Raw genomic sequence first — 27,190 nt, forward strand, 5'->3', positions numbered from 1 at the left:
TTTGATGCTTTCATCGTTGAAGCGCACAGGAAAACCATCGGAGCAACAGTCTCGCCCATGGTTTCCCTTACCTCCAGGGCCATTAGGGTATAAAATGGCCATGCAGCGAGTGCAAGAGCCACGCTACACACGATACGCCACATTAATAAGTGTACACGCAGGTGTTCAAGTTACCATGTACTTACCTTTTTACCCTTCTTGGGCTTCGCACCAGAATCGGCCCCGGGGGACTTCGTGTCTGTGCCCTTTCCGAGCGGTACGGCGAAGCAGTGATGCTGCCAAAAGCTCTCAGATCCTTCTCTCGCTAGAAGCATGCTTGTCAGCAATGATTCCAGTTAAACCAGGTGTCAGAGGTACGTACACTTATAGCTGTTATTCTGAATGCGCGTCAGGACAGTCTTCTCAATGTCACCAAGTTTGTCGTACAAAGCACGGGGATTTTTTGGCACGAATGCATGCCCTTTGTTCTGCGTGAGCCTGCAAAGCTCACGATTATAGATGTTAGTGCATTCAACGTAAGCCCGAGGGCTCATGCCGCAGGTCCACCACTGGTTCTCTGCACGCAAGCGCATGAAGAGGTAGAACTCGTCGCCGTAGCTGATTTTTAAGGACTGCGGATGCAGGCCTGTTGCTAGTGCAAAAATCCGCTCTGACCGTGTGAGGCCAGATGGGCCAGCTGGCAGCGGTAAAGGATCACTGAGGGTGGAGGGCTTTCGTGGGACGGCGGCTGCACAACTAGCACCGGCGACGACCATATGCTCTACAGTGGTGTGTATTGCGATGTGCTCTGAGGCTGTAACCATGGCTGATGTGTCGGGAATGGTCTCCGGCATGGAGTCGTGCTCACTTGTGGCAGGAATGGGCGAGGGGCTGATTGCTGGCACCACGCTGGCTGTGCTCATGCGGATCAAACCGTTAGTGGGCACAGGTTACTGAAATGCTGATCATCCATACCGTAAAACTCTGGATCGACCATGATAGCCTTTGTACAAAGCCAGTAATTTTATTTGCTTCCTCGTCGCTCTCTAGTATCCTTAAAAATTTCTGCCGAGATTTAAGGCCTACAGCTTCGTCGCTGATGGCCTTCCAAGAACTGTGCCAGGTGAACACTTGGAAACCGGCTACCATAACAAGACTCACGACAGCAGTCGATCGACTCTGATCTGCATCGCAGAGGATATGTTCGAGCCATAGAGTTCCGCGTACTCCTTCACCACTGTGATCAATTCTCCGATCTTCTCAGCTAGGTCGTTGACAACCTTCGTATTTGCGTGCGATTTCTGGTATGGCCATGAGCAGCCCTTTCGAGAGAGATGAAAACACGACACGTACCTGGATCATCGCTAAAACTGTAGATAGACCGGTAACACCCTTCTGTAGGCCCGGTACGCCAAGATCACCCGCAACGTCCTTGAACACGTCCAGAGCACACTGGAGACCGCTGCAGCAGGAAACAGCGTCTGACTACGTAGCGAGGGCGCTTGCTACCCTGAGCCACCGCATCTGCCCTTGTCGGGTAGCGCACGCGTAGAGGCTCAGGAGTGCCTGGTAGTACCCAGCGGCAGTGCACACAGTTTAGGGGTCACTACAGTGTTGCCAGAAATTATATATTGGTTATTCAAGCTACAATGTGCAAATCTGTATGCGGGACACATACCCATGTCATTACTGGACTAAAATTAGATAAATGCACCAAAGAGCAGCACTCCAAGGCAAACTTGTGTGGATGTTCAAACGTTCAAGAGGCGTCTGCCGAAGTACAAAGACGTCTGCCCTAAAGTGTTGGATGATGACGCGACGGACGAAGGTAAGCGCTCGAACATCTCATCGTCCCAGCTTCCACACCAGCCCATGGTAATGCAGCTCGACCCTCCCTTCAGTATACTGCCGAGACTATAGCCGTCACTGACCCTCCGCCTTCCATGGGACTCTGGAAGAACAGACAAGAGCTGGCCGTGGTAGTCGAAGCTCGCGATATCCCTGGACCCCAAGCATACTGCTACCGACATGCCGTGTTACCATCGGTGGAGCAAGCACGAAAAATGACATTGCGCCCTAGGGCCGTGCCCTGTCTCGACAGGTAAGGAGCTTGTGGACTGCGCGGTAAGCATCACGAACTGCAAGGGGCTGCGGAGGGCCGGGTCGTCCTCTGCCATTATATTCTTTCTTTAGCCAGCATATCACTAATTTTTGGACCTATCAGGCTAGCATGTGCACATGCTAGACTCGGATACAGGTGGACGCGGATGGCAGGATTATACAGGTGGCGGACAAGGTAAGTATTTTCTCTGCACAACTTGGCTATTACCGAGCTAACCTTGCGCTAGCTCATGGAAATCCAGCTATGCTGATCTTTCCACCATGTCCCTCATAACTATCAAGTCCAATACCACTTTCCAGGCTGAGTAGGGTGACCACCGCTGAAGAGCCTGGCACTTAGGTGAGTACTACCTTCTCTGTTGTTACCATGAATAGCTCTAACTCATGCTGCAGATTTACTCTTGTGCTTACCGTTTACACTGCTGAAGTTATCATGAGTATATGACTATGAGAGGGAGTTGTAGCATACCAACATGTACCTAACATAATATATGTTTAAATATATGTTTTCCCTCATTAACATCTATGGTGTGATTGTGTGCGCCCCCGAAAGTGTTAACAATCTACTCGCACCTACAAACAAGCTACTGCCATACTGCGGTGAACTACTGAGCAAAGGCGGGTAGCTACTGGTGCCACGGAGGCGCAGCGAGAGCCACAGAGGGCTGCTGAATTGGGTACCATTCTACAGTCTACCAGAACCCCGTAGCACCCGAAGCGCTGTGTGGCGCTGGCGTTTTTCCCTGATGTCACTGATGGCGGTGTAGGCGGCATCTTTGGTCTCGCTGCTTTGTAGCTTCCGCTTGAGCCTGCGCATGGATGGTTGTATGGTAATACAAGTGATGACTTGCGTTGCGGTCGCTCAGGTCCCGGATTCCAAGCCTGAGAACCGAGTCACGGGTTACAGACGACATGTCCGGAGGGAACCGACCGGCCACGACGAGTGCCGAACTGCGAACTAGGCCAAATCCGAGTATTGCTGGTGAAGGATGCATAAAAGCAGGCTTGTATGTAGCACTGAATGGAAACTGAAGAGACAACGTTGTCGGGACGCGGTGATGGAAGGAACTGTTGTAGGACACGGCAGCATGGCAACTCTTGGGCTACGATCAGGACGCGGTAGTTGACGAAATACACGCGCCTACGACATGACGTGACACCACCGGTGCAGGGAGAATATACGTTTGATCCAGGGGTGAAAGGAAATTAGATGGCTGGTTATGCAGTGCGTGGTCACGTCTCTAGTTTGGGTCTTGTTGTGAACGAACACCAGAGTAATTAAATGTATGATCCCAATAATGCGACACAAAGCTCACCTATAAATCGTTTGAACATTTTCGGCTGGCCACTTATGTGCTCGAGGTGGTAGAAGCAGGAAGTCGACCAGCAAGCGCCCTTCATTAGGCGTCGGGACCCGGAGAACCCTTCATCGTGCGGGACCAACGTCACGTATCACATACCGTTAGAGCCGCTTCTTATTTGTTTCAATGTCACACGTTACAATCCTCTGGCTGCTAATTTCTGCACAAGCTATCGCCTTACGGCGGTCTCTTGTTGGCACTAAGCCGCACACCAGATATGACCGTTTTCCCGCTATAAAGCGTCACGTCACGTCTTCTGTTGCTACCGCATAATCGTCTACTATGTGTGATATTGCATACAATATGGCAGAGAGCAAGTTCTACCCAACGGAGCCTGGCCGATAGGCATCAAGCGCCTACCGCCTCGCGAAAGTTCGGAGAGTTTTTGAAGATAAGGTGCTCCGCCTCACACACTGCCCGAGTTGGAATCTCTTGGAGCATATATAGGATCGCCGTTTCAACGTGCAGGATTTGCTACCGTCGGGAGTGTGGGCGGCCCCGACAACAACAAGGTTTGATAGGCGGCAGAAGCTGGCGGACAAATTTCAAAGTTCGACTTATAGTAAGTTCGAGCCCAAATAAGCCAGCTTAGCCGGGACATTCGATCTCCGCTTGCCTCCCTTCAAACAGGGAGTCTTCACAAATGGCTCGTACATGCATAAATATCGGCTGCACGCGGACGTACACAAGCTCTGCATTAGCCGAACTCGCCACAATAACCAGGTCACAAAGCCTAGCGAGCTACTCTGCACGTTAGGGCTTGCTTGCTAAATCGCCCGCGACCGGGATTCGCAGACTGGCCCGCACTTGTCAGAAGACTGCGAAGGAGCGCTGCGCCATCGTAACCTGATCTACCAAACACGCTTCCACGGGACCTGCACACACACGGTACATTATGCAGTGCCGTTTCCAAGCGACGGCTACCACACACCATATGCGACCCTCCTTGCGAACGGCCACTTGTCGCCGTGACTTGTGACTGTGCTTGTAAAGCTAACGGCAACATGGGGCCCGACGACCGCGCCACCTGTCAAGCTTACCACATCCTGGTCGTGTCCGGAGCGATTCTCCGGACCATGCGCAGCATTGCGATGTTCGACGTCAGGCTTGAGAACTGCCACGACCAAACGCGTCAGCCCTAGGCGCGAACAGACAGACAGAGTAGAATAGAACGCACGCCGTTGCCCACAAACACCTGCGCGCGCTCCCCGATGAGCATGTCCATCGCCTGCGAGACGTACTTCTGCTCGGGCGTGAGCCTCATGTCGCGACTCGTCGCAATGTGCTCCCATGCGTGTGCGTGTCGAAGCGCCGCCTTCAGGTCCGCGAGCCACTCGTGCTCGCCGTTTGTCATGATGTAGATGTTCTTGAGCCCCCGCCCGCCCGTGCTCGCACGCAATTCCTCGACCTTCTCGACAATCTGCTCGATTGTCGGCAGGCACCGCCGCATGTAGACTGGCATGCTCTCCTCAATGGGGCCGTCTGGCTTGACCCATTGGTCGGGGAGCTCGGGGAAGCGGTTAAAGGCATTGAAGTTTGCGCCCCAGTGGCAGAGATTCGGGCAGTGCTGAATAAAATCTCCTCGACGCAAATGAAGTGCAAGCAAGCCATCGAGCGGAGTGAAGGGATCGACACAGTGCGGGCATGCAGAGTCGGAAGTGTGGGGCTGATGCAGCGTAGCCGGCGAAAAGAGGTGTCGATTCGCTTCAAAGCCCTGGTGCGCTAGCGTCGACCAGCCAAACAGCGTAAGGATCGGCGATGTCGAGAGCGACGGCCAGATGGGCAGCATCTCATCCTTGTTTCCAAACATGCTACGCAAACTGAATCACTGCGCAGGATAATGAACGTGTAGAGACGCTTACAAGTAGTGGAAGATGTTCCCCGAGTTCTCGGTGACTTCGACACAGGGATCATCGATCTTGCTGAGATACCCGAGCCATGCTTCCTCAATCCTGGCGGCGTTTGCTCCTGAGCCATGTATCGCACGGACCTCCTCAGAGTTAATTTTGGTGGGTTTAGGGCAGATCTTGTCCCAGTGAGCCTTAGCAATGGCCCGCGGGGTGGCGTCGACATCTGTAAAGGGTCCGCCTACAATGGGGCCTATCGGCGAGGGTGAGTCAACAAGTGGTACCGTCGGGCCATGATGAACCGACCTGATATCAAAGCAGATAGTGGTATACGTGAGGGTATCCATCGTTTATTATCAAACAGAGCGTATGCGGGGCCGTGCTTGTCCCAGGTGTAATCGTCGAATACATATCTGGAGGAATGTCGTCAGTCAAGATTAGGTTGCGGAGGGCGCCTGAGATACGCACGTTCGTCCAGACCGGTAGGTCAGGTGTGCCGTCAAAATCATGTCCTGCATAAAGTTACCCCAGCCCGACCCTGTACACCGGGGTTGAATGACCACTCGTGTGTATGCAGAGAGTAACACTCACACCAGGTGTGACTTGCAACCCAGAGATACTTCTGCCCATCGGCAAACGGATCCTTGACATGGTGCTGGGGAAGCGCAAGCTCCGCTTTTCTGAATTCGGGGTACAGCGGCGGCAGCGGCTTCGGCCCAAAGAGCACCGCTAGCCACCTCGTCCTCCAAATCCACGAGCTCTTCGGGACGAACGCGAACAGAGCTGTGAACGCGACGGTGGTCAAGACAATAGCAAAGAGCATCGTGATTGCGCAAAATCGCCTCCACACCCGCCAGCGTGGGTGATATTGTGCACGAGCCCTACCGTAGCCGAAAACCCGCTCCGTGGTCGGCAGGAGCTCGTAGCTCGAGTCTATCCGGCGGAGCGCGTTCGCGAGACGGGCCAGCATCGATAGCAAGGTGGGGGAAAATCAGAGTGGAGAGCTGTTCGTCCCATGCGGCCATAAGATGCCGCGCCCATCTTTCATTTTACAGTTTCAGAGCGCCAAGGCTGCAGGACCGCTTACAGCCAGTTGCGAAACGATAGGCCACTTTGAAACCTTAGCTAGTACAGTGACTGATGCTCTGACCTAGATCTAGAGCGAGATACAGGGCGGCTACATGGCCGCCTGACAACATCGGACGCTCATCGGCCTTGTGAGCGCTGAGCGTGAACGACGATGAACCGCTGAACGAGTCGCATCCAAAGCTCACAACCCCGATGCCTCTGCTTCCTTACACTGGCCATGGTCAACCTTTGGCGACACATTCCTAAATAGCACAAGGCGCACCCGCAGTCAGTATTCAACGCTTACGACGGTGCACGGCAAAGCGTCTGCTACGTGATGCAAGGAGATCACCGAGCGGAACTGCAATTGCCGTAGCGAAAAAAAAAACCTGGGGTGGCCTATCGTTTCGCAACTGGCTGTAACTTCGCAACAAGGCACTGCCCTCTTGTGACGCTGCACTGGGAACCATGATGTCGTTCTACTGCAGGATTGTCAAACAACAGCCTTTTCAGACTGTGCTTGTCAACGATTGCGGTCGAGAATTTATGGAGCGTGTGAAGGTGTACGCGTTAAAAACTGGTACAGCGAGTTTTAAAAAAGCCTCTTGCCTTGTACTAGGTCGGGATTGCAGCAAGAGTTCACGCCATTATGCCAAGGCGGCATCTATCAATTTAGCGAGCCTGTTGACTATGGGGAGAGGTCTGTTAGTTTGTTATCACGGACGGGGAGCGAAGCGAGGTGTGTCTATCTTTCCAACATGTCCAGATCAGGAAGTCCTCCGCGAGAGATTTTCGGCACCGCGCTAGGTTATGTAAGCAAGTCTGTTTCTCAGCGCTCTCTCAGCATAAGATGTGCCGCATCGGTTACTCCCAATGATGAGCGATTCGGCTCGAAGTACAGTCGGCCGCCTTTGCTTTTCCTCCTCGTGTCACGGTACCACACGATCTTGGGATTGCGAAAACAGGTGCATTCCTCGTCCTCGATGTGGATATCTGGGGCAGCACGGTGTGCCTATCCCCCAACAGCTCCGGAGTCCTGGCCAACGGCGGGGGACGGGTCATCTCGCTATGAGCTCCTCTCGATTTGGATGAACGAGCGACATTACTACATGGAGGATGGTTAGAACTTCTTTTGGTTTATGTTGGACGCCTACGGACTGGTAGACCTATGCGGGTCGTCCCTACTTCAAAAGGCTGCATCATCCGCAGGTTGACGATCAGAACAGTAAACATTAACGTGTACTGCTCTCGCAGACGAATGAGCACGCTCACAGCTACACATCTAATCGGATTCAATTATATACACATAAGTGGCAATACACGGATGTTCATGTCCTTGAACTATGCGATAAATGAAGATGGGAAAAATTATAGGGCGAGGATGGCAGTCGTGGAAGGCAATTGATATCTCTGTAAAGTTGGAGACAGCAAGACCCTCCAGCCGTGTTCGAGCAACGCCTATCCAGCCGCCTCGGGCTTCGCATGTCTCCCAAGCAACTCGGTCAATTTCCCTGCGGCAACGTCATGCACGAATTCGCTGCCGTTTGTCTTTATATTCCCGAGCAAGAGCGACCACCTTTTGGTCTTGCCCTCGCCGATGACGTTCGACTTCGTCGTGACCGGCGTCGTGTTGATCGCGACCGCGGGAAGCGAGAACCGTTTCCGCCGCCGCGCCGTATCCTCCCTCCGTGCTGCGATGACCGCAGCAGGAAGCGGAGAGGGTGGCAAGCTGCTCGACACCGCAAGGTCTGAACGAGAGCTCAGCGTGCTCGAACCATGCTGATTAGATCCCTCGGCATCCTCCTCGTCTTCTTCGAGGTCATCGAGCATGAACGACGGCTCAGCGCCGCCGTGGCTAAACCGTGGGATGAGGGGACTCTTTCCTGTCGGTGACGATGCCTCACCAGGCGAGTCGTGCAAGTCCTGCACGATGTCAATGAAACTCCGTGGGCGTGACGAAGTCTTGATCCTAATTGCAGGACGCGATGGACCGTCGGACGGTTCACGAGAGGGCATAGGTTGCATTGGAGGTAAGCGCATGTCAGCCTTAGAGCGCTGGCGCCTCATAACTGGCTCGATGTCGATGGCCATCAGAACTGACGGTGATGGCTGAATACCATCTTCAGTAAGTAAGGAAGGCATGGACCGGAGACCGGAGAGAGTGAGACGTGATATCGTTGCTGTCGTGGCTGCAGACTCGGGCGCAGCGCTCATCACAGGGAAGACAGTGTCGTAGCAGGCATCACAGGCCCGCGCAGGTTTGTGGTCCTGCTTCGGCTTCGCGTCATCCGAGTCCACGATGAAGAATGTCTGGGGAAGGTGAACGTCAACGGGATGAACCACCTGAATTCATTGGGCTCACTTTGGTAGAACAGCTGTGACAGACACATCGGCCACAAAGTCTGCAATGATGCCGCCTCCTCCGCCAACCAAATGCTCGCCCGCACCGCATGCAACTCTCGGTCTTGCTGTCCGGTATCCAAACAGCCGGCACAAAGTGTTCCACCCTGCCTCGCTGCGGGTTCTTCGACTCCACGTCCGGTGAGTACGGCAAAGCCTGTAACGCGTGCCGGAGGTGGTTCGTCGAGGCAGACGAGGTCAGCGTGGAGTTCGGGTACATGGAGTTGAGCGACACCAGCAAAGACGCCTTGGCATTCCGGATAGCGCTTGCCCACTGGTCGCGCTCTTCTTGTCTGCAGGCATACAGAGCAAAGGATTTGCGCGGACTAAGAACCTCAAGACGTAAGTGTTCGCTCGGCTCGCCAGGTGAACCGAGCACGACCTCAAGGTCGACCAGCTCGATGTGACCCTTGTACACCCACTTCTCTTCCGTAGCGCCGATGCCCGATAGACGTTTCTTCAACTGCGACGGCCCGGAAAGCTTGAGTCTGAGACCTGCGGAGCTATTGCGTTTCAGCGCCGCTTGCGTCACTAAGTCTGCGTCACTCTTGCTCCGCGAACGCGATAGCATCGGTCGCTTGTTTGGACTACGGGGCGGCTCGCTGACGAGCTGCTCCCAGTGGCGCTGCCGTTCCGCATCATCGGTCTTGTCTGCATTAGACAACCAGACGAGGGAGTCCGAGAACAGTAAAAATTCGCGTCCCCGAGCCGTGGAGCCCCCGACTTGGAGGAGAGGGCCACGCTTAAGGAATGTGCGGCCCGGAGCAATGAGCTGAAAAGGAAGACCGACAGTGCTGCGTTGGAGTGCTAGCAGATCCAAGGTTTGAACATGGGTGTGTAGGGACGCATTGAGCGATTCCGTAACTATGACGGTTTATGAGCGACAGGTACGTTAAAAGACGGCAGAACTCACTCTTAGATACAAGTGTATGCGCAGCAATCAGGCTGGAGTGTTCCGGATCCTCTTGTTCTGTGCAGCTGATGAGATCTTTGAGCAACAGGAGGTATCTGGGGCATCTCTGCACAATAGTGAGGAGCCAGTCCCGGAACTTGAGCTTCCCGCAGCGAGGGTCGGCTTCTTGAGTCGACATGAACAAAGCAAAATCGGAGTGTTTCGAAAGCAGAGCATTGTACGATGTAAGAGCATCGGAGAAGGAGGAGACGAAAGGAGTGTATAGTGAGAGATACGGAAAATGAGAGTGCAAGATGGGAGAGATAGGTGGAAGCTGTGCCTGCTCTTGGAGCGTTGAGGATGAAGCATTGAGAGCAGAAGATAGCGACGAATAAAATGAACGATGGAGATTCCAAATGTCAATGAAATTGGAAAAGACCGACGTGAGCTCAGCGCGATCCAAGAGCTGATTGGGAGTGTCCAATGAGGCAATGATAGGCGTCAGGAAATGCTATCGACAGATTAGCAGTCTCAGCATGCGCATATGAGCAGAACTCACCGAATAGATGAGGTCCAGACCGTCGACATATGTTCGCTCGGTTTCATACAGCTCATTAATCACTCTGCGTCTTTTCGCTTCTCTCTGTTCGTCCATCACTGCGGACTTGATCTCCTTGCGCCGAAGCGGACGTTTGGCGGAATCAACGGATGCTCCTGGACGCTTTGACCCCCTGGACGGTGGCCTGGCCAGGGGAGTTGCAGTCGCAGGCGACTGTGGTCCCTCGGGTATCGAGTCGTATGACGCAAGACTGGCAATAGACTGTCTCTGCAGGTTCGGAGCGGAGGGGAGAGATATCCGGCGAAAAGGAAGGTGCGTTGTGGGTGCTATTTGTATGTCTGGAGCGAGTACAGCCGGCTTTGCACCGTCAATGGAGGGGAAATCAACCATGGCATGGCTGCTGTTGTCTGGGACCCGCCAACAAGAGAAGCGAGGAAAGCGCATGTCAGCCGCAGAATTTGAGGGTTTGGGGGGCACACACCTGTGACCGCAGCCATCCTTGGGGTGTATAAGAGCGTTGTTAGTGTGCAAAGAGCGGCGGCCCCTTGCGCTGAGGCTGCCTCGGGTAGCACAGAGACCTGTCTCAATTCGGTACTCCCGCCCGGAGGACCGAGGGGCGCTTAACCGGCCCCTGCAAACCTTAACCTCAGCACCCCGTGCTTCGCTCTCCTGCGTCCAGAGATCGTCGAATGCTTTCGCCTAAGCAGCTCAGAACATCCCTATATGACACTTGGGAAGGGAAAATTGCATACCGCCCTCAAGAGGCGCAGAGAGTATTTGTGAAGTAATCACCGATGTTCCGTTTACAGACTCCTTACATCCCCGCGCCGAGATATATGAGATGATCGCGCACTTTTCATAAGCATGGTGTGGAGCAATGGGCAGATCATGAATGTGACGCGAGAAGTGATTACCTACGTGCGGAAGCACTTGCAGACAGTTGTGAGAGGACGTAGAGCAGTTATTCGTGAACCCACATTCAACGCGAGCTGTGGGTCACCAATTCGCAATTTAGGAACGTTGTGCACGCGCGAGCAATTGCCATGTCGGAGAAGATGATGACACCCGGTCCCACTGTCGAGCTGGTGTAGCACCAATAAATGAATATTGAACCAAGATATAAATCAGAGTACCGTAAGCTCTAAACGACCAGCTCGCCCTCAACAGCTGCGGGCTCTAAACCGAGTCGTTCGAGGACAGCCTCGTATCGGTCTTGGTCAAGCCGCTTCAAGTACTTGAGGATTTTCGCCCGTTGGTGCACGAGCGACCGCAGACTACGTCGGCCTGCAATATCTTTTTTGCTCCGCATGAGATGATCCCACACGTTCCGTATCCGCATGGTCAATATCGCAGCTAGCGTTGACGGCATAAGTGAACTGCATCATAGATGGCAGACTACGAGACATACCTTGAACTTCTGGCCGGCCTGTATCATTCAGCTTGCCAGATTCTGAGAACTCTGCGATACACCGCTGTCGGTTCTCGTACGCGATACCGCGTGCGTTCGCATTCCGGAGGTCGACAATCCTCGCAAGTAGCTGCGCCTTGTAGAGCTGTGCCGCCTCACCCTCCTTCTGTGCCCTTTCCGCAACGGTGATCATCTCCTGCGGAAGGAGCTGGTGAGACTGCTCGAGATCCCGCATCACCCGGGCCTCCGCGGTGAGCACAGGTAACGTCTCGAACAGCTTCTGGCGTTCCTTGTCCTTGAGACCGTAGTTCAAGAACTGCGGCACGACAACCTCCTCTGCGCCATCCGGTACAGTGTTGGGCACTGGGGCCGCGGCCTCGATGTCCTTCTCCGTCACTAGGATTTTCGCGAGGTCGCAGTTGCGCCATTTCGCCTCGTCGCCCGGACGGTGACCAAGAACGACGTGTGGTCGATTTAGAGCCTCTTTGCGCGCACGCTCATCCCGACCCTTGATGTTTGTCTCCTGACGCGACTTGACCTTGGCATGAGCGACAGCGGAAGAGTGGAAGGCTCCTGTTGCCGGAGCAGCACTTGTGGAAGCGACCAGGCGCGAACCTGCAGAGTCTATGTTCTATACAGGACTGCACGCAAGCAGAAGAACTGCTACGCACTTTGTGCAATACGTGCACTCAACATCGCTCCCGCTCAGCCCGCCGTCAAGTTCAGATTGTTGCTCCTGGCGCTTGACCTCACATCCGACAAGAGGACCGCAAACTGCCGTGCGGGGTTGTACACTTCGAGCTCCGTCCGCGTATAAAATTTGCGTCGCAAGCCTGCGCTTTCTCTTCTCTCCAAGAGAGATATGCCACGCTGGTCGATGTTAGCACTCCTCTACGGTCGAAACCAGTGCCAGTGACACGTTGTTGTCCTGTTCTCTCGAGAGCATGGCCACGGCCCAACCAGGCTAGGAAGTGTCGTAATGCATTCTACGGATGTTGCGGCATGTCGATTTTTCCTGTGACATTTTTACCCATGTACCCTACACTTCCGCACTGCGATTTAGACTCTTCCACTGAAATATCACACCTTACGCGAACGGGCGATGCGGAGGAGTGGTTTGGACAAGCAATGTTGCATGAAGCGTTCCTCAAAGGTCGGCCGCACGAGACAAAATCAACAACGGGGCCTAGTATTTAGCATGTCAATGACGGCCGAGAGACTAGATGACATGTACAGTAGCTAAGAACGTCCAGACCACAGACATAACTTAAAAAAGCCTCTACAATACGACATAGCGCACTCAAAAGTAGCGCATAGCAAGCCCAAACTAAACAAGATCACAGCTTTGATCGCTCCCCTGCTCCTTCACGCAACCGACTCCAAGTCCGGCAAATGCACTGCCCCGAGCCAGGCCATGGCGACCTCCACGCGCGGGCCATGGAGCGGGATGTTGATGCTCAGCGGCTTCTTCGCCGCCTTGCCTGCCATGCGCTCCGCCGCCTTCTCCGCCTCCACTTTCTCGTCACGCTCCTTCTGAGCCCTCGCAACCGGCACGAGCAGCATGCGCGCAAAGTCGAGGCTTTCGGCGAGGTCGACGCCGCGCGGAGGCGTCGCGCGGCCCGACGATGGACTAGGCGGGTGCACCGCCGTACTCGAGCTCGAGCCATTCACACCGAGGACGAGCGTGCTCAATGAGCTCGATGTACAGGCAGAGATCGGCTCGGGCGCAATAATCATCAGCGGGCGTTCGGCCTCCTTGGTCTTGGCCTTGGCCGAGCGCGAGTGCAGCTCCAACGCGAGGCTTGAGGAACGCATAAACGAATGCGGCTGCACGCCCGTCCGCCAACCGCCCGCGAGGCGTTCGAGGATCTCGATGAACTCGGCTTGCGCCATTGAGCGCGGGGGCAAGAAGATGGGATAGCCTTCGAGCCCATCCACTAGCATGGCGGAACGGTAGAAGGAAGGAACCAGAGAGGGGAAGTCGCCGAGCAGGATCTGGCCAATGAGGATGCTGAAGTGAGACTCGACCAGCAGAGGATGGTACGTCGTGAACATAACTGGCGCGTCAGGATGAAGAGGCGGTGGGGGCGGATTCGGGCTACCGGGACGGTAGCTTTGAGACAACAGGAAGGCGTGCTCAACTTTGGTCGACCAGTCCACATCGTCTGCAGGATCAATTGGGGCTCCCTCGAGAGTATCAAAGTGAGAGAGGAATCGTTCGTGGTCACGTATGCTCTTCTTGACCAGGCCTAGAACCTGTTCTTTGATACCCTCATTGGTAAGCACCTCGCGGTACGCCTTAAGTTTCACGCCGTCTTTGCTTCCCAGGGGTCCGTCGGGATTCCCAATCTCAACGCCGCCATATCTGCCACCATCGAGATAGCACAGCCTAAGTTCAGCGCCTTCGGGAGTAAGCTCCTTCTTGATGCCTTCAAGCTCGAGAATAGCCTGCTCGATCAGGCACACGGCGTGCTGGAGATAAGCCGCGCCACGCAAAAAGAGGCACTGTGGTTCGATAGGATCTGGGGCATCTGGAAGGACCGATGGATGGAGCAGCAAAGGCTCCCCGTCGGGCCCGTCGATAGTCGGTCCTTCAGGCGGCGTGCTGGTGCCATTGGCAGGCGCCTGACCATTAGTCCTAGAATTGGCCTGCTTCCCTCTCTTCTTCTTGCCCCTGCCGCGTTGTTCGCTGGAAATGCCGTTGGTACGGTGCATCATCCTCGCCTTGCGCTGTGCACGTGCTTCCCGGAGGACGTGTGTGAAGTCCTTGATCGCTGGCGCGAACTCGTCGCGGAAACAGTGCACTGTCCCACGAGTGCGGAAAAACTCAAGGCGGTGCGGCTGGGCAGCTATGAGGCTGTCCAGCACCGTCGTCGACGTGGACTGGGCCAGCTGCCTAGGACAGTAGGAGGAAGGATGTTAGGTTTGGCGAAACGCTACGTAGCAAAGACTCTACCTGGATGGAATTCGTTCGTGGAAGAAATGAACGTAACGCGCATCGATATCGTTCGGATCTGGAAAGATCGTCTGAATACGACCTGGAGAAGCAGATCGGAGCGCACGCACCAGCCCTAAGCACGCGTTCGGCAATATCATCAAACACACTGCCGCCCTGCATGACCATAACGCTAGAAGCAATCTCGTCTGCTCTGTAGGCCGCCGCGAGCTTCTGTACAGCCAACGCTCGAAGTCTGTGAACACGCATAGCCGACATGGCAACGTTCCGTCCGTTGTTGTCGGCTACACCTGCAAGGCCTAGGGAGTGGGCCAAACTCCAAGAGCTTTGATTGAAAGCTGAGTTGCGACTCATGGACCCAAGCGCTGCAGCTGACAGGCCGGATGAGGCTCGAACAGACAGTTCTGAAGCTTCGTCTATGAGCCTTCGTATCTGTGTGACAGACCTGAAGACTCCAGGGTCTATAGGAGGCGGTGTAGCTTTCCCAGGTTTCGGGGAAGGCAAGGGCGGGGGTGGAGGTAATTGCGCAAAAGTACTATGTGGCGAGTCGGGGGGAGAGTGGTCTCCAAGGCTTGCAAATCCTTGTAGGCGACGTGTAAGACGACTTTCAAAACTGGGCGTGGAAGGGGGAAGCGCGGGAGAGCGTGTCTCAGCCGAGGACTGCAAAGTGGCCGGATCGAGGTTTATGACAAGCAGAGACTCAAGCAGCTCGACAGGGAGCTGTAGCCAGGGCCCCTATACGCGCGGAATACAATATAAGAGCAGTTAATGCGCTCGACAATACCACACGTACGTGGTAGGAGCTGATATATCGCCAATGCTTATTGCGGCTGATACAAAGCACAGGTGGACGGTCTTCGACTTCGTCCGCTTCTCTGCCCTTTGCCGCGGCCTCTTTCGCCTTCGCGGACTTCTTGCTCTTCTTTTTCTTTTTCTTTTTGGCTGAACAGGCCTGCTCGCCAGTGGTGTTGTTCTCCACGATCGGCGAAGGAGACGACGAACGGGAAGAATGAGACGAAGGAGGCGTCGGTGGAAGCACCGTGGGCTTCACCAGCATCTGGTCTTGCGTGCAGAGCGTGTCTGACTCGTCGAGAGGCAAGGTTATGGAGACCGTCATGGTGTAGGTGCGAGATTGAGTGAGGGTAAGAGACGGAAGACGGAATGGACTCTCAGGAATCTTTGACGCGGGATTTGCGAAAGCGGAAATGAAGTGTGGGAAAGCGTGCTCAGCGCAGACGCCCAATCGGAGCAACTTGTTCGCGGACGCGGTCGTCATCCGCGATGTACTTCATCTTGACACGGCTTTATCTTCTCATTCTGGCATGTATTTGGGGCTGTGCTAAAGCTAATACAGAAATTATAAATATCGAAGCTGTGGAAACCGAACTCAGTGCACATGAACTGCTCCCACCGTGGTACGTTCTCATGGTTGCTGATATGCAGTGCCTAGGACACTAACCACTGCCCATTGCTAATAGGGAGGCGCTGTCTCCATACTTCCCTGAACGAAAATTTATCTTGACATCAGCACCGCTGGGCACGCCTTCGAAGCATGTCTGTCGCACTCGGATATTTGGCCCGGAGACGCCGGATACAAACCATAATGCTCCGGTGCCCGACTGTCCCCACGAAGTCTGGATAGTGCTGGATTTCGACCATCCGCTTTGGCGAGACTTCACCAAATTCACTCTGCGCGTCTCCTGGCCGGCGAACGTAAGAGATGCATCGTCTTGCAATCGTTATATGCATCGTGGAATGACATTTGCAGTACCCTGCAGACTTTCACATCGAAGCACCGCCTCATTTGGATGGTCCGCCTTCGTCGGAATGGCATCAAACAGTTGCACAGAACACTACCAAAACGAATGTTGCTGGCGGTCGCAGGACGCGACGGCATTACGCTCGTATTCGGGTGGTAGACACGGGCGTACGTGCACTATCCTCTGTGCACTCGAGTCCCTTAGAGGTCCCGTTTACGCTCCGTGTGGAGCCATTGTACCTGGGTGTTCTTCCTGCTTCGGTCTTACCAGTGCTGGGACTGCTGCTCCCTGTTGTCATTGTCGCTGGGTTCCTCGTGATGCCTCGTACACATCACTACATAGTACAGATAGCAGAGGACGTACGGGCAGAAAGCATTGCCCGGCAGAAAGAAGAATGAAAACTGTAACTTCTACGTCCGCCCGTGTACTCGAGCTGCGCAGCAGTGTAATACTATACCTGCCTCATTTGGCAACGCGCCCCAATGCCAACTTCTGGATTCAATCGAGGCCGACCCGCTGACCTCTGGCCAAGCGTGACCAGGCCCCACGGGTGCCTCCACATAAATGCGCGTAGTACGGCTCTCGCGACCACATCACCCACGATGTCTGCTCCCCTCGAACGAACAAAGTCGACGCCCTTGCCTGAGCACGTCCCGCCCCACCCTCCTGCGCGTACGTTTCATACGTCTCCTCATATAAACTAAGCTGCTGAAGCGCGCGTTGAATAACAGAGAAGGTCGGCGGTCGACGCATGTCTATGACGAACCGTCAGAGACCGCACGCTGCGCACATGTGAGCACCTAGCAACAACAGCTACCATCTCGCCCTCTCATGCAACCCCCTATAGCGAGCAGAAGCCCGCTTCAGACACTGCCCAGAACGACACAGGGCCGGATGACTACCCCCGACCTGCTGCACCCGGTGAACAGGTGGCACACGAACACCACCAACACGAGGAAGAGCAGCCGCAGCGCGAGAAGCACCGTGGTCTATCCGAGCATGAGCGCAGGCTAAAGGAGGCGCAGCACAAGCGCGGCGAGGGAAACATGCCATCACGTCGCATGTCCACCGGAAATAAGGCCGGTGGCATGAAGATCTCTCAGCCGGTCAGCAAGAACTTTGGGGTGTAATGATGAGCGGTTTGACGAAGATGATGTGTACGATTATTTGACGTGCTCTTGTACTCATAATGCATCAAGTTTGAAAGCTTTCAAAGTGTAGTTACATGTCCTGTATCCTGTACCAGTAGCAAATAGTAATAGCATATCTTGATCAAAACACATATGACAACAGCAATACAGTGCACAGTCCGATGATGCATCCAATAATGATAGCGTCCCTTCGTCGACGAGTCTTGATCATGGAAAGCAAATTGTTGATCCCGGGTATCATGTCTGCGCCACAGTTAAAAAGCAGCTTCGGAAGGAATCGACGGTACATGCTTACTTAGCACACCAGTCATGCGAGTCTGAATTCCTGATAGCGTCGACCGCTGTCGAGCAAAGTCAGCCCTCGTTTCATACGCTTGTCTAGTGTAACATCGTTACCAATGACGGTCAGTGCTGAGTATCGTAGAGGGGACGTACGCAAGCATGTCGTCCGTCATCCGATGAGAACTGTCAATGTGATCTCGCTCAGCCAGGAGCGAGTCTGCAGCAGAAGACTTGTATGCACTGCAACGCCCAGATTTAGTGAGGGGTGAACAAGCGAAAGTTGCAAGGCACACTCTATGTCATTGCGTACGCCGCTAAGAAGGTTGGCTTGATCCAAGGCATGTTGGACATTTGCCTTCGGTAAGAACGCAGTAAGCGGTTCGGTCTCCAGGAGCAGTTTGCCTCACGTACCTTGGTCCTCCTGAACTCTTTGGAATAGTCTTGATACACTTCTCTGTGGCGCTGTATTGCGCGGAGCATAGACTGGGACGGTGGACCATCGGGATCGTTTGACAAAGCACCGAGCTTGTCATTCAGCTCACCGAGCTATGCCCGTGCAGATAATGGGTTAGGGCATCAACAGGGCGTAACGGTAGTGATATCACCGCACCTTTTGTAAGAGCTCCTCAACCTCTATCTCAAGGTCCTTCCATCGCTCTGCTGAACCGCCGGCCTCCACGTCGTCTTGGCTCCGCGTGATAGTCGATGCAAGCCGGGCGTAGGAAGTGAGCTTCGTATCAAACAGGGACTCCAGCGTCCTGCACTGTCGATGGAGTGAATCGTACTCTGACATGATTAGCCGTGGTGGCAGAGCATCAATAAGGAAAGGTGAGCGCAGCCAACCATCTGAATCCTGCTGGTACGTCGGGTAACGCCGAAGTGACGGCGTTGGCTTCGGACCAGATTCAGATCGTGGAAGTCGACACTTCTGCAGTCGCGGCTTATTTATACAGTCTCATCCTCCATGCTAACCTTACTCCTACTCCCCGCGATCTCCCCTATTGCACCCACTTTGTCGCCTTCTTACCCAGACAGACGAGGATAACGTCGAGAGCTTAAGCGACTCGAATATCCATCACGCTCCTTGGTACGCGAGCACTGGGTCATACGAGGCGACGAGTACACTCATGATGTGGACCAGAGTATAGCACAGCGACGTGGCACCAGATGGTATCCACAGACATGGTCTTCCCCGCACAGCACCACCCCACACTCTACTTCGAGGACGGTAATGTCGTGCTCTCTGCTGTGGCTGCAGACGGTCAGCGACGGTACTTCCGCGTACATCGTTCTATCCTCTGTCGCTACTCCCCCGTCCTCGAGGAGATGTTCCAAATACCACCAGCCGACGACGAATGTTACGACGGCGTCCTCCACGTTGAGATGCCGGACAGCGCAGAAGAACTGGGAAGCCTTCTTGGAGTGTTGTATGACCCTCTGTACGCCCCTCTTCCTCCTTCTATCTCATGATCAGTGTCTAAGCCCGGTTTGCACGCGCGAACGAAGCGGGACAGCTTATAAACGATTTTGTCCCAACACTCCCGTGCTCGTGCACGGGACGCTCAAGCTTGCGATCAAGTACGAATGCGAAGCGCTGCGCTCTCGCGTAGTCGAGAACATCGAAGCCGACTGGCCCCAAACGCTCGCCCAGTGGGACGCGCGACGACAGGAGACGATCATAGCCCGCTCCGAGCACTACCTCCGCACCAACGGCAAGGTCGATGGCCTGTATCTCGACGATCGCCTTCCCGAACCCGCTTCGACGATTCGCATCGCGTCGGACTTCAACATCCCGAGCATCCTCCCGGCTGCATTCTACCAGCTCTCGCTGATAAGCACAGATGCGGATTGGGACGGCTACCGCACCAACCTCACCACTGAGGGGAAGCACCTCCGCTTTGGCGCGCGCACTGCGCGCTGGAAGCTGCTCGACAAGCGGGACCTCATGCGTCTCGTGCACGGACAGAAGCTTCTCGCAGCGTACACACGCGCCATCGGCACCGACATCTTCGGGATACGGTGTCCCCGCAACTCGCAAGGGTGCTCGCGTGCACGAAGCGACTGCTGGAAGTACATGCAGGAGAACGCGCCGGTGTCGATGGACGACCCGCTCGAGATCCTCCACGATTGCATGTCGCTGAACGAGTTATTCACGAACAACGACCTGCCATGCGAGACCTGCACATCGGAGATCTCGCAACTAGCAGAAAAGAAGCGACGCGAGCTATGGCGGAGCCTTCCTGCTTTTTTCAACCTTGCATAATTTTTTATGTCTCTGGACTGACATATACCCCGTCCGCGCTTCTTCGGCTTACTTATCATGTTTTTATGCATCACTTCCGTCGCCGATTTCTTGGAGCATTCTGTAAATTTACTTGTGGCGATGTTTGCTGTGTCGCCTTCTTCTGTACAAGTGGACAGCACTGCGCATATATGTAAAACAGTGTATAGTACTTGGCCCTGGAATTTCTTATCTACACCCTATGAGGGCCTGACCCGTCATCAGTCTCCCAGTCTTCTAGGAGAAGCTTGCGACGGTCCTTCTTTCGTATCGGCGGATGAGCCCCACGCTGAAAAAGATGGAAGTTACGCTCAAGGTGACGGACTACGCCCCACCTTTCCTCAGGAAGGTCATCTTCCCAGCGATCCTCGATGGGCCAGCCCTTGACTTCTGAAATGGTCTGGACCATATCCCAGGTTTGAGAGGTCAGGTGAGCCGCATTGTTGTAATCTGACTCAGCCATGAGTCGCTTCGGAGAGCACTCGCGGATGAGTTCTCTGTGATTCGGCGATCGCGAGTTAATGACAGTGGAGAGAGAAAGGAAAACGTTATTGTGTTTCCTCTTGAAAGCCGCATGTCAACAGGCAGTGACACTGCGGTGCAAGATAGCTAGCTTACCTCAATGTCCTTCCATGTCTGTGTACTCAATCCACAGCTGTGCATATCAACGCTGATTTTATACCATGCCTCGCCATGCCTCGCTTTTAACCTATCCAGAAGCTCCGCCGTTGCCTGTTGGCTCTTCACACTGTGAAAGCTAACATTCCGCTTCAGCTTCACAGCCAAGTTAAATTGCGCTTCGAGTACGGCAAGCTGGTGCTCCAGTGGGATGGTGAACGGCGACAGGTCGCGCCTGTTGTCGTTTAGGACATAAGGTGGAGGGGACGGCGGGGCGTACGGTATGCGGCACGCGCGGTCGAGCCCGACTTCGCCGAGCATGGCGTCGGGAAACACAGCCAGATTCGCTTCGAGCTCTGCAATTACATCGGAGAGTAGCGTTGGGTCAGGCAGAGAGGAGAGGAGTTTTTCGAAAGCTTCGACGCTCTGCGCTTTCGGCGCGGGTTCGGGAAGGAACAAGGAGCGGTAGTGTGCCTCCCGCGACTCATACGGGCGGACAGCGATCCAGTGCGTAAACCAAGGATGGTAGCCTGCAGAGCCTGGCGTGAGCGACAGACGTGCCAAAAATCGTCGATGTGCTGCCCAGACACAGAGGAGGGCTACAGACCGAAGCAAGGGATCACTTTGTTCGGGTGGGCCCGCGCGAGAGATACCACGAGAGCTTGGTCGTTCCCGCGTGTCGCCATGGCACAGATACGGATGGGTAGAGAGCGCATAACATCGTCTGAGATGACCGAGTCGGTCGGGTGGCAGTGGACATCGACGATGTGAGCAAGGACGTCAGCTGGTGCTGGAAGTGCAGAAGATGCAGTTGGGTGGCCAGAGTTTTCATTAGAGTCAGTCTGGCACATCTAAGCAGCTTGGCAAGTTCAAGCAATGAAAATGTCGCTGGGTGGTGGAGGCCAAGAAGTATGGCAAGGTAAGTAGCGAAGGTGGCAGCCGGGAGGCAACTTGGCGCGTATCAATTTGTTGGTACCTCTGCTCTCTCCATGACCTTGCCGCAGAAGGTCTGCAAAAAATCTCTGTTTCGACCTCCTGCCAGACCTTCGCTCTTTCAGATCCGTACCGCACTTACTATGAAACCCAGTAATACCCTGGATGCATTGCCTCCAATAAACCGGGGCATGGTGGAGAGGCTAGACAAGGACGCGTTCCGCAAGACCATCGAGGTCCTTGCCGCAAAGGTGGCGCCACAAAGGACAGGCAGCATACTAAGGGCTGCTCCTCTTCAAAGGTATGGGGCTACGCACATACCTTCAATGCTTGTTTGACCAGGATCATCAGTTGTATCCTTGACTTGCCTCGCGTCCCGAGTGCAGCACGCGCGCCGGATGGCGACCGACTCGTTCTGCTCAGAGTGCAGCAGGAAGGTATGTCTTCACGTTACTGTGACGCTGCCAGGCGTTCACATACCAAACACACACTGCGACAGATGACCTGCCTCGGCAAGCGAAGGACTTCCTTGACGAAGAGAAGCTTTCTCTGGTGGTCCATAAGCTCGAGCTCACGTATGATTACTGGACGGCGAGTCAGTCCGATGATTTGATATCCCTGATTCACAGCTCATGCGATCCCGCAGATGATATTATCTCTTCAGTTCTACCTGAAGAGCTCGTAGAAGAAGCACCGTCTGGGTTCGCGGCTGTTGGTCATATAGGTACGCTCTGCGGGCACCAAGGTTCTTCTGTGTCCGCACGGCAGACATCTCACGATTACCCATAGCACATCTGAACCTCCGCGATCAATACTTGCCCTACAAGCATACCATTGGTCAGATTATCCTCGACGTACGCAGTGCGTCCTGCTGCTTGGCTGGATGCTCACGAATACTTCTAGAAAGTCAGAGGAATAAAAACTGTCGTCAATAAACTTGATGTGATCCAAAACAAATTCCGTGTATTCGACATGGAGCTAATTGCTGGCGAGCCTGACTACATTGTCGAACATGTACGTGCGCCTGTGTGTTCTCCTTGATATCGCTCCCTATGAACCCTCGCAGCATGAAACGGAATGCACATTCCTCTTCGACTTCACAAAAGTCTATTGGAACTCGCGGCTGCATTCAGAACATGGTCGCATTATCGAACTGTTCAAGCCTGAGGATATCATAGCGGATGTGTTCGCTGGTGTTGGTCCCTTCGCTATTCCTGCCGGCAGGAAAGGCTGTGGAGTCTTCGCAAACGATTTGAACCCGGAGAGCTTTAAATATTTGAAGCTTAATGTCACGAAGAACAATGTGAGCGCATGCATTGGCTGTGCGGCGCGCTGTCTGACCTCTACTTATACACAGGTCGACGAGCTGGTTCGCCCGTCTTGCGAAGATGGTAAAGACTTTATAAGAGCCATTATTACTCGCGCCTTAGATTGTCCTATGCCCCCGGCGGCACCTCCCATGAGCAAAACGCAGAAAAGAAAGGCGCTGCAGCAAACAAAACACAGTCAGAGCTGTGGTCAAAGCCGCGGCTCATCTTCGCCTTCGGCACCTACGCGAACTCGCGTGACGCAATTCGTGATGAACCTGCCGGATACCGCTATCCTGTTCCTCGGTGCATTCCGTGGACTATTGTCGCCGGTAAATGTAGGCGGACGGGATTTAAGCGGGCTTTACGCAGAGATGCCGATGGTCCACTGCTACTGCTTTACGCGCGAGCTGGAACCGGAGAAGGCAGCTGCGGATATACGCCAAGTATGTGCTTTGCTTGTTGTCTCATCAACGGAGTCTCATCTTCGCCTATTCTTTACTAGCGTGTCGAACATGAACTTGGACATTCTCTGGGCGATGAGGTTTCTTACTATCATGTACGGTCCGTGGCTCCCAGTAAGGAGATGTACTGCATCAGCTTCCGGCTCCCACGAGAAGTGGCCTTCGAAGCGTAGTCTTTAGAGATTGTATTGGGTGTTTATACTGGGTCTTCTGCTAATATCTTCATACTATCTACCTCCCAATACGCTGCGCGATTATTCGTAGGATGCTTGCACCCGAGTCTCGTGGCTGTTAGTTTATATGAAGTGCGGTCAAATCATGCTTAGTCAGCTCTAACCCCGCGCGAAAGGCAGAACGCAAAGCAACGCCGCCAACGCTCAAGCTCCCCGCTCATCTCTTCTTGTCTCTCCTTCGCCTCGACCCCCCAAGACGCACAGCAGATTCTGTGCTAGACTACGTCCTATCCTTCCCTAATCCTAGAGCTTAGATTCCTAGACGCGGCTGGAGGCTCTATACCACCTATACCAGGCGACCAGTCCACTAGAGACAGCGCATAGCCCGTTCAACAACCTCGCCGCCAAAAATGGCTCCGCTAATGTCTACCATCCATTGCGATACCCCTCCACAGACATCTATCGCCTCGAAGGCAGTGACTGCCGTGCAGACCGTCAAGACCGCGATGTCTGTACCCCAGAACGAACTCAAGAGGTGGAGAAAGACTTTTGACACGAATGCGCAGACCGTGATTGAGAGCGAAAAGTGCGTCCGTCTTAACTGCATGCATAAGATCCGAGAAATGTGAACCTGGTCCTCTCTTCAGATTCCTCAACGTTGAGCAGTTCGTGAACGCGATCGCGCCGAAGTCGGATTTGACCAAAACGGGACGTACACAGTATGCGACCCTTTTCCGTGTCGCAGACAGCACCAAGCGGGGTCTCGTCTCCTGGGATGACTTCGTCATCTTCGAGACCATCCTGAAGCGGCCCGATGCTGACTATTGGATTGCCTTCGAATACTTTGACGTGTGCGCCCTCATCTTGCCATTCCAACGTTCTCTGGCTAAATTCGCTCATGAAGGGACAACTCGGGTACCATCACGTATGACGAGTTCAAAAACGTGTTCAAGGCAACAATTGCGGCCGAGTCGATTCCCTTCGACTTCGACTGGTACGCGTTTTTACTGGTCTTGCCACGCGCTGCTGCTGAGATATCGCACTAAGTGACTGGGTGAAGCTCTACCTCGGCAAGAAGAACGGCACTCATGTACTCGGATGTGCGCATGCGTGGATCGTCGTCGTTACCTTGCATCTAATAGCTGGCCATAGATAGCGAATTTACCCAGATGATGAAGGGCTTGCAGGGCGAGCGTCTCCGCCAGGCTTTCAAGTATCTCGATCAAGACCAGGATGGCTTCATTCGGCCCGACCAGTTCAAGCGTATCATTATGGTATGTGGCACCTTCTACTAGGTTCTGCTAACGCGGCTGAATGAGCGCCAGGAAATTGCAGGCCACAAACTCTCTGATGCGGTTATCCAGAGGTTACCCACTCTTTGCACCCTTACCCCAGGTGGCCGCATCACATATTCAGAAGTAAACGCTTTCCACAACGTCGTAAGAGGTGGGCAGACCACGCTGAATATATTCTTGACAATGAACGAATGATTTTTCTTGCTCCACATAGAAATGGACATGGTCGAACGGTAAGTTTCGCGCCATGACATATAATATCGTCGCTTGACGGGCTGCCAGTATCATTCGTGAAGCAACTGCGAAGTCAAAAGATGGCCGGATTGACCAGTCCGACTTCCTCAACCACTGCGCGGCCAGCACCCGCTATGCTCTCTTCACACCTATGGAGGCCTCCATCATCTTCCACTTTGCAGGACGGGGCAGTTCCCAGCAACGTCTTGCACTCATTGACTTCGCACAGCTCCTTGACCCGCGATGGAACGCCCCGACTGAAGTTGGAGAGAAGGCGGTCACCGGCTCGTTAACTGCGATGTCCATCATTCACGAAATCGCGCAGTCGGCGTACAACTTCGGGTTGGGAGGTAAGTTCTTATATGAACATTGCTAAGAGCCTGACTGATGGTGCCCTAGGTATTGCTGGCGCGATCGGTGCGACGATAGTATATCCTATCGATCTTGTCAAGGTATGATGCTACTGGCCTAGTTGCTGACGCGCCGCTGATGCTAGAAATGTTACAGACCCGGATGCAGAACCAACGTAGCACCGTCGTTGGTCAACTGCTTTACAAGAACAGCCTTGATTGCGTTAGGAAAGTGTTCCACAACGAGGGCTTTCTTGGTTTCTATCGTGGCCTTGGCCCCCAGCTGATTGTTGGTACAGCCTCAAAAACACTACTGTCATATAGGCTGATACAGTTCTGTTCAGGGTGTCGCACCGGAGAAGGCCATCAAGCTGACTGTCAATGACTTTGTTCGCAAGAGGGCAATGGACCCAGAGACAGGTAGAATCAAGCTAGGGTGGGAGCTCGTTGCTGGAGGTGGTGCTGGTGGATGCCAAGTTGTACGTTGCACTTTTTTTACAGTGCTTGGTGCTGGGAAGTAATTTTTTCTTTTGTAGATTTTCACGAACCCCTTGGAAATTGTGTAAGACCGATAATCCTTACCTCAACTTCGTACCGCTGATCGCCAATACTGCGTTGGTTCTACAGGAAGATTCGTCTTCAGATGCAAGGCGAGGCTGCGAAGCTCGAGGGTGCTGTGTCGAAGGGCGCGGTCCACATCGTTCGTCAACTTGGTCTAGTCGGTCTTTACAAGGGTGCGTCGGCGTGCCTGCTTCGCGACATCCCATTCTCGGCTATCTACTTCCCGACATACGCCCACCTCAAAAAGGATATGTTCCACGAGGGTTATAACGGGAAGCAGCTATCCTTTTTTGAGACCTTGGCATCTGCTGCGATTGCGTAAGTCAGACAGTTCCCATCCATCGGCGATGGATAGTGTCTCGTATAGCTGTTACTAATACTTATATAGCGGCATGCCAGCAGCCTACCTCACGACGCCTGCGGGTGAGTATCATGGGCTTGTCAATCACTGTCAATTATTGACCTTGAGGCTGTCCGCGTGTAGATGTCGTCAAGACCCGCCTGCAGACGGAAGCCAAGACTGGGCAGACGAATTACAAGGGCATGATTGATGCGTTCTCGAAGATATGTGAGTTGGTTGCTAGGCAGCCAATTGGACTTTGATTGACGTACCTCGATGCGGGCGCTCGCCGTCAGACCGGGAAGAAGGCTTCAAAGCGCTCTTCAAGGGCGGCCCTGCCCGGATTATCCGTAGCAGTCCGCAATTCGGCTTCACCTTGGTGGCGTACGAATACCTGCACAAGGTGGGTCTCTCACATCATTATACCCGGGAGATGATGTCTCTAAATAGATGGTTGCAACAGTTCGTGCCAGTAAGTGTTAGCGGAAATGTCTCGTTATCACAGGGTAATGATGTGTGTGGCTGTAGTATCCATTCAAAGACGAACCCAAGGCTGTGGAAACGGCATTCACATCGCAACCAGAAGATATGGCGAGGATACGTGCCCGAAATGCCCTTCGGATTCTATTGGACGTTCATGGTAACTTCGGTCCCCGCAGTGCATAGTCGTAGAGACGCTTCATTTCATGCTTATATGACTTTGGACGGTGTAATTATTCGGACTGGTTGTGCGGTAGAATATACGGTTTCCACACGCACGGCGAGCATGCGAACGTTTCACGGCCTAGACCGCGCCCGCGGGAGGAACAAGGGGTAGAGATGCTCGACCAATCACGGATGAGGCGGAAGG

General features: G+C 53.9%; 8 protein-coding genes across 8 annotated transcripts; 3 read left to right on the top strand and 5 right to left on the bottom strand.

The window, feature by feature from the left end:
* Nucleotides 1–4,497: 4,497 nt before the first annotated feature.
* Nucleotides 4,498–6,131, bottom strand: PHACADRAFT_83052 (uncharacterized protein; the record flags this gene model as incomplete). The annotated part of the gene is made up of 6 exons (XM_007391001.1): nucleotides 4,498–4,575; nucleotides 4,639–5,272; nucleotides 5,324–5,561; nucleotides 5,615–5,721; nucleotides 5,777–5,846; nucleotides 5,900–6,131. 6 exons carry the CDS (start codon nucleotides 6,129–6,131, stop codon nucleotides 4,498–4,500), a joined length of 1,359 nt encoding a protein of 452 aa, XP_007391063.1.
* Nucleotides 6,132–7,710: 1,579 nt separating this feature from the next.
* PHACADRAFT_248396 (uncharacterized protein) lies at nucleotides 7,711–10,641 on the bottom strand. The gene is made up of 4 exons (XM_007391002.1): nucleotides 10,228–10,641; nucleotides 9,690–10,179; nucleotides 8,739–9,640; nucleotides 7,711–8,686 (listed from the first exon to the last, which is right to left on the bottom strand). Exons 1-4 carry the CDS (start codon nucleotides 10,321–10,323, stop codon nucleotides 7,835–7,837), a joined length of 2,340 nt encoding a protein of 779 aa, XP_007391064.1. The 5' UTR covers nucleotides 10,324–10,641; the 3' UTR covers nucleotides 7,711–7,834.
* Nucleotides 10,642–11,285: 644 nt separating this feature from the next.
* Nucleotides 11,286–12,342, bottom strand: PHACADRAFT_248398 (uncharacterized protein). The gene is made up of 3 exons (XM_007391003.1): nucleotides 12,307–12,342; nucleotides 11,636–12,250; nucleotides 11,286–11,580 (listed from the first exon to the last, which is right to left on the bottom strand). The coding sequence occupies exons 1-3, from the start codon at nucleotides 12,329–12,331 to the stop codon at nucleotides 11,369–11,371; spliced, it is 852 nt and encodes a 283-aa protein (XP_007391065.1). The 5' UTR covers nucleotides 12,332–12,342; the 3' UTR covers nucleotides 11,286–11,368.
* Nucleotides 12,343–12,816: 474 nt separating this feature from the next.
* PHACADRAFT_248399 (uncharacterized protein) lies at nucleotides 12,817–15,059 on the bottom strand. The gene is made up of 3 exons (XM_007391004.1): nucleotides 14,702–15,059; nucleotides 14,592–14,649; nucleotides 12,817–14,537 (listed from the first exon to the last, which is right to left on the bottom strand). The coding sequence occupies exons 1-3, from the start codon at nucleotides 14,847–14,849 to the stop codon at nucleotides 13,001–13,003; spliced, it is 1,743 nt and encodes a 580-aa protein (XP_007391066.1). The 5' UTR covers nucleotides 14,850–15,059; the 3' UTR covers nucleotides 12,817–13,000.
* A 1,838-nt stretch (nucleotides 15,060–16,897) lies between these two features.
* Nucleotides 16,898–18,620, bottom strand: PHACADRAFT_112469 (uncharacterized protein). The gene is made up of 6 exons (XM_007391005.1): nucleotides 18,395–18,620; nucleotides 18,196–18,330; nucleotides 18,078–18,139; nucleotides 17,938–18,024; nucleotides 17,798–17,880; nucleotides 16,898–17,745 (listed from the first exon to the last, which is right to left on the bottom strand). The coding sequence occupies exons 1-6, from the start codon at nucleotides 18,575–18,577 to the stop codon at nucleotides 17,624–17,626; spliced, it is 672 nt and encodes a 223-aa protein (XP_007391067.1). The 5' UTR covers nucleotides 18,578–18,620; the 3' UTR covers nucleotides 16,898–17,623.
* Nucleotides 18,621–18,925: 305 nt separating this feature from the next.
* On the top strand, nucleotides 18,926–21,412 carry PHACADRAFT_248407 (uncharacterized protein). The gene is made up of 3 exons (XM_007391006.1): nucleotides 18,926–19,223; nucleotides 19,291–20,629; nucleotides 20,686–21,412. The coding sequence occupies exons 1-2, from the start codon at nucleotides 18,967–18,969 to the stop codon at nucleotides 20,045–20,047; spliced, it is 1,014 nt and encodes a 337-aa protein (XP_007391068.1). The 5' UTR covers nucleotides 18,926–18,966; the 3' UTR covers nucleotides 20,048–20,629; nucleotides 20,686–21,412.
* Nucleotides 21,413–21,759: 347 nt separating this feature from the next.
* Nucleotides 21,760–23,560, top strand: PHACADRAFT_82901 (uncharacterized protein; the record flags this gene model as incomplete). The annotated part of the gene is made up of 9 exons (XM_007391007.1): nucleotides 21,760–21,917; nucleotides 21,968–22,053; nucleotides 22,116–22,211; nucleotides 22,263–22,340; nucleotides 22,406–22,470; nucleotides 22,520–22,630; nucleotides 22,683–22,919; nucleotides 22,974–23,369; nucleotides 23,429–23,560. 9 exons carry the CDS (start codon nucleotides 21,760–21,762, stop codon nucleotides 23,558–23,560), a joined length of 1,359 nt encoding a protein of 452 aa, XP_007391069.1.
* Nucleotides 23,561–23,632: 72 nt separating this feature from the next.
* On the top strand, nucleotides 23,633–27,100 carry PHACADRAFT_135523 (uncharacterized protein). Its single transcript, XM_007391008.1, has 18 exons — nucleotides 23,633–24,146; nucleotides 24,208–24,411; nucleotides 24,465–24,554; nucleotides 24,608–24,660; nucleotides 24,713–24,834; nucleotides 24,886–25,006; nucleotides 25,070–25,088; nucleotides 25,138–25,439; nucleotides 25,489–25,541; nucleotides 25,597–25,728; nucleotides 25,784–25,918; nucleotides 25,976–26,001; nucleotides 26,067–26,318; nucleotides 26,389–26,423; nucleotides 26,485–26,568; nucleotides 26,637–26,743; nucleotides 26,804–26,812; nucleotides 26,869–27,100. Exons 1-18 carry the CDS (start codon nucleotides 23,971–23,973, stop codon nucleotides 27,004–27,006), a joined length of 2,058 nt encoding a protein of 685 aa, XP_007391070.1. The 5' UTR covers nucleotides 23,633–23,970; the 3' UTR covers nucleotides 27,007–27,100.
* The last annotated feature ends 90 nt before the right edge of the window (nucleotides 27,101–27,190 follow it).

This window comes from Phanerochaete carnosa (assembly GCF_000300595.1).
Source record: "Phanerochaete carnosa HHB-10118-sp unplaced genomic scaffold PHACAscaffold_1, whole genome shotgun sequence".
NCBI lineage: Eukaryota > Fungi > Basidiomycota > Agaricomycetes > Polyporales > Phanerochaetaceae > Phanerochaete > Phanerochaete carnosa.

Excerpts from the sequence above, each read along its gene's own strand:
- PHACADRAFT_135523 (XM_007391008.1), top strand. The coding sequence starts at position 23,971 with ATGGCTCCGCTAATGTCTACCATCCATTGCGATACCCCTCCACAGACA. Across the intron at positions 24,555-24,607 it reads ATTCCCTTCGACTTCGACTG|TGACTGGGTGAAGCTCTACC; the intron begins GTACGCGTTTTT and ends TATCGCACTAAG. Across the intron at positions 26,569-26,636 it reads TGATGCGTTCTCGAAGATAT|ACCGGGAAGAAGGCTTCAAA; the intron begins GTGAGTTGGTTG and ends GCTCGCCGTCAG.
- PHACADRAFT_248396 (XM_007391002.1), bottom strand. The coding sequence starts at position 10,323 with ATGGACGAACAGAGAGAAGCGAAAAGACGCAGAGTGATTAATGAGCTG. Across the intron at positions 10,180-10,227 it reads GTCTGGACCTCATCTATTCG|CATTTCCTGACGCCTATCAT; the intron begins GTGAGTTCTGCT and ends ATCTGTCGATAG. Across the intron at positions 9,641-9,689 it reads GCATACACTTGTATCTAAGA|TTACGGAATCGCTCAATGCG; the intron begins GTGAGTTCTGCC and ends AAACCGTCATAG.
- PHACADRAFT_112469 (XM_007391005.1), bottom strand. The coding sequence starts at position 18,577 with ATGTCAGAGTACGATTCACTCCATCGACAGTGCAGGACGCTGGAGTCC. Across the intron at positions 18,331-18,394 it reads TTGAGGAGCTCTTACAAAAG|CTCGGTGAGCTGAATGACAA; the intron begins GTGCGGTGATAT and ends GCACGGGCATAG. Across the intron at positions 17,746-17,797 it reads TCGCATGACTGGTGTGCTAA|ACATGATACCCGGGATCAAC; the intron begins GTAAGCATGTAC and ends ACTGTGGCGCAG.
- PHACADRAFT_248398 (XM_007391003.1), bottom strand. The coding sequence starts at position 12,331 with ATGTTGAGTGCACGTATTGCACAAA. Across the intron at positions 12,251-12,306 it reads GAGTGCACGTATTGCACAAA|GTTCGCGCCTGGTCGCTTCC; the intron begins GTGCGTAGCAGT and ends TAGACTCTGCAG. Across the intron at positions 11,581-11,635 it reads AGGCCGGCCAGAAGTTCAAG|CTGCGATATTGACCATGCGG; the intron begins GTATGTCTCGTA and ends CGTCAACGCTAG.
- PHACADRAFT_248399 (XM_007391004.1), bottom strand. The coding sequence starts at position 14,849 with ATGTCGGCTATGCGTGTTCACAGACTTCGAGCGTTGGCTGTACAGAAG. Across the intron at positions 14,650-14,701 it reads CGAACGCGTGCTTAGGGCTG|ATCCGAACGATATCGATGCG; the intron begins GTGCGTGCGCTC and ends CGATCTTTCCAG. Across the intron at positions 14,538-14,591 it reads CACGAACGAATTCCATCCAG|TCCTAGGCAGCTGGCCCAGT; the intron begins GTAGAGTCTTTG and ends TTCCTCCTACTG.
- PHACADRAFT_248407 (XM_007391006.1), top strand. The coding sequence starts at position 18,967 with ATGGTCTTCCCCGCACAGCACCACCCCACACTCTACTTCGAGGACGGT. Across the intron at positions 19,224-19,290 it reads GGAGTGTTGTATGACCCTCT|CGGGACAGCTTATAAACGAT; the intron begins GTACGCCCCTCT and ends GCGCGAACGAAG.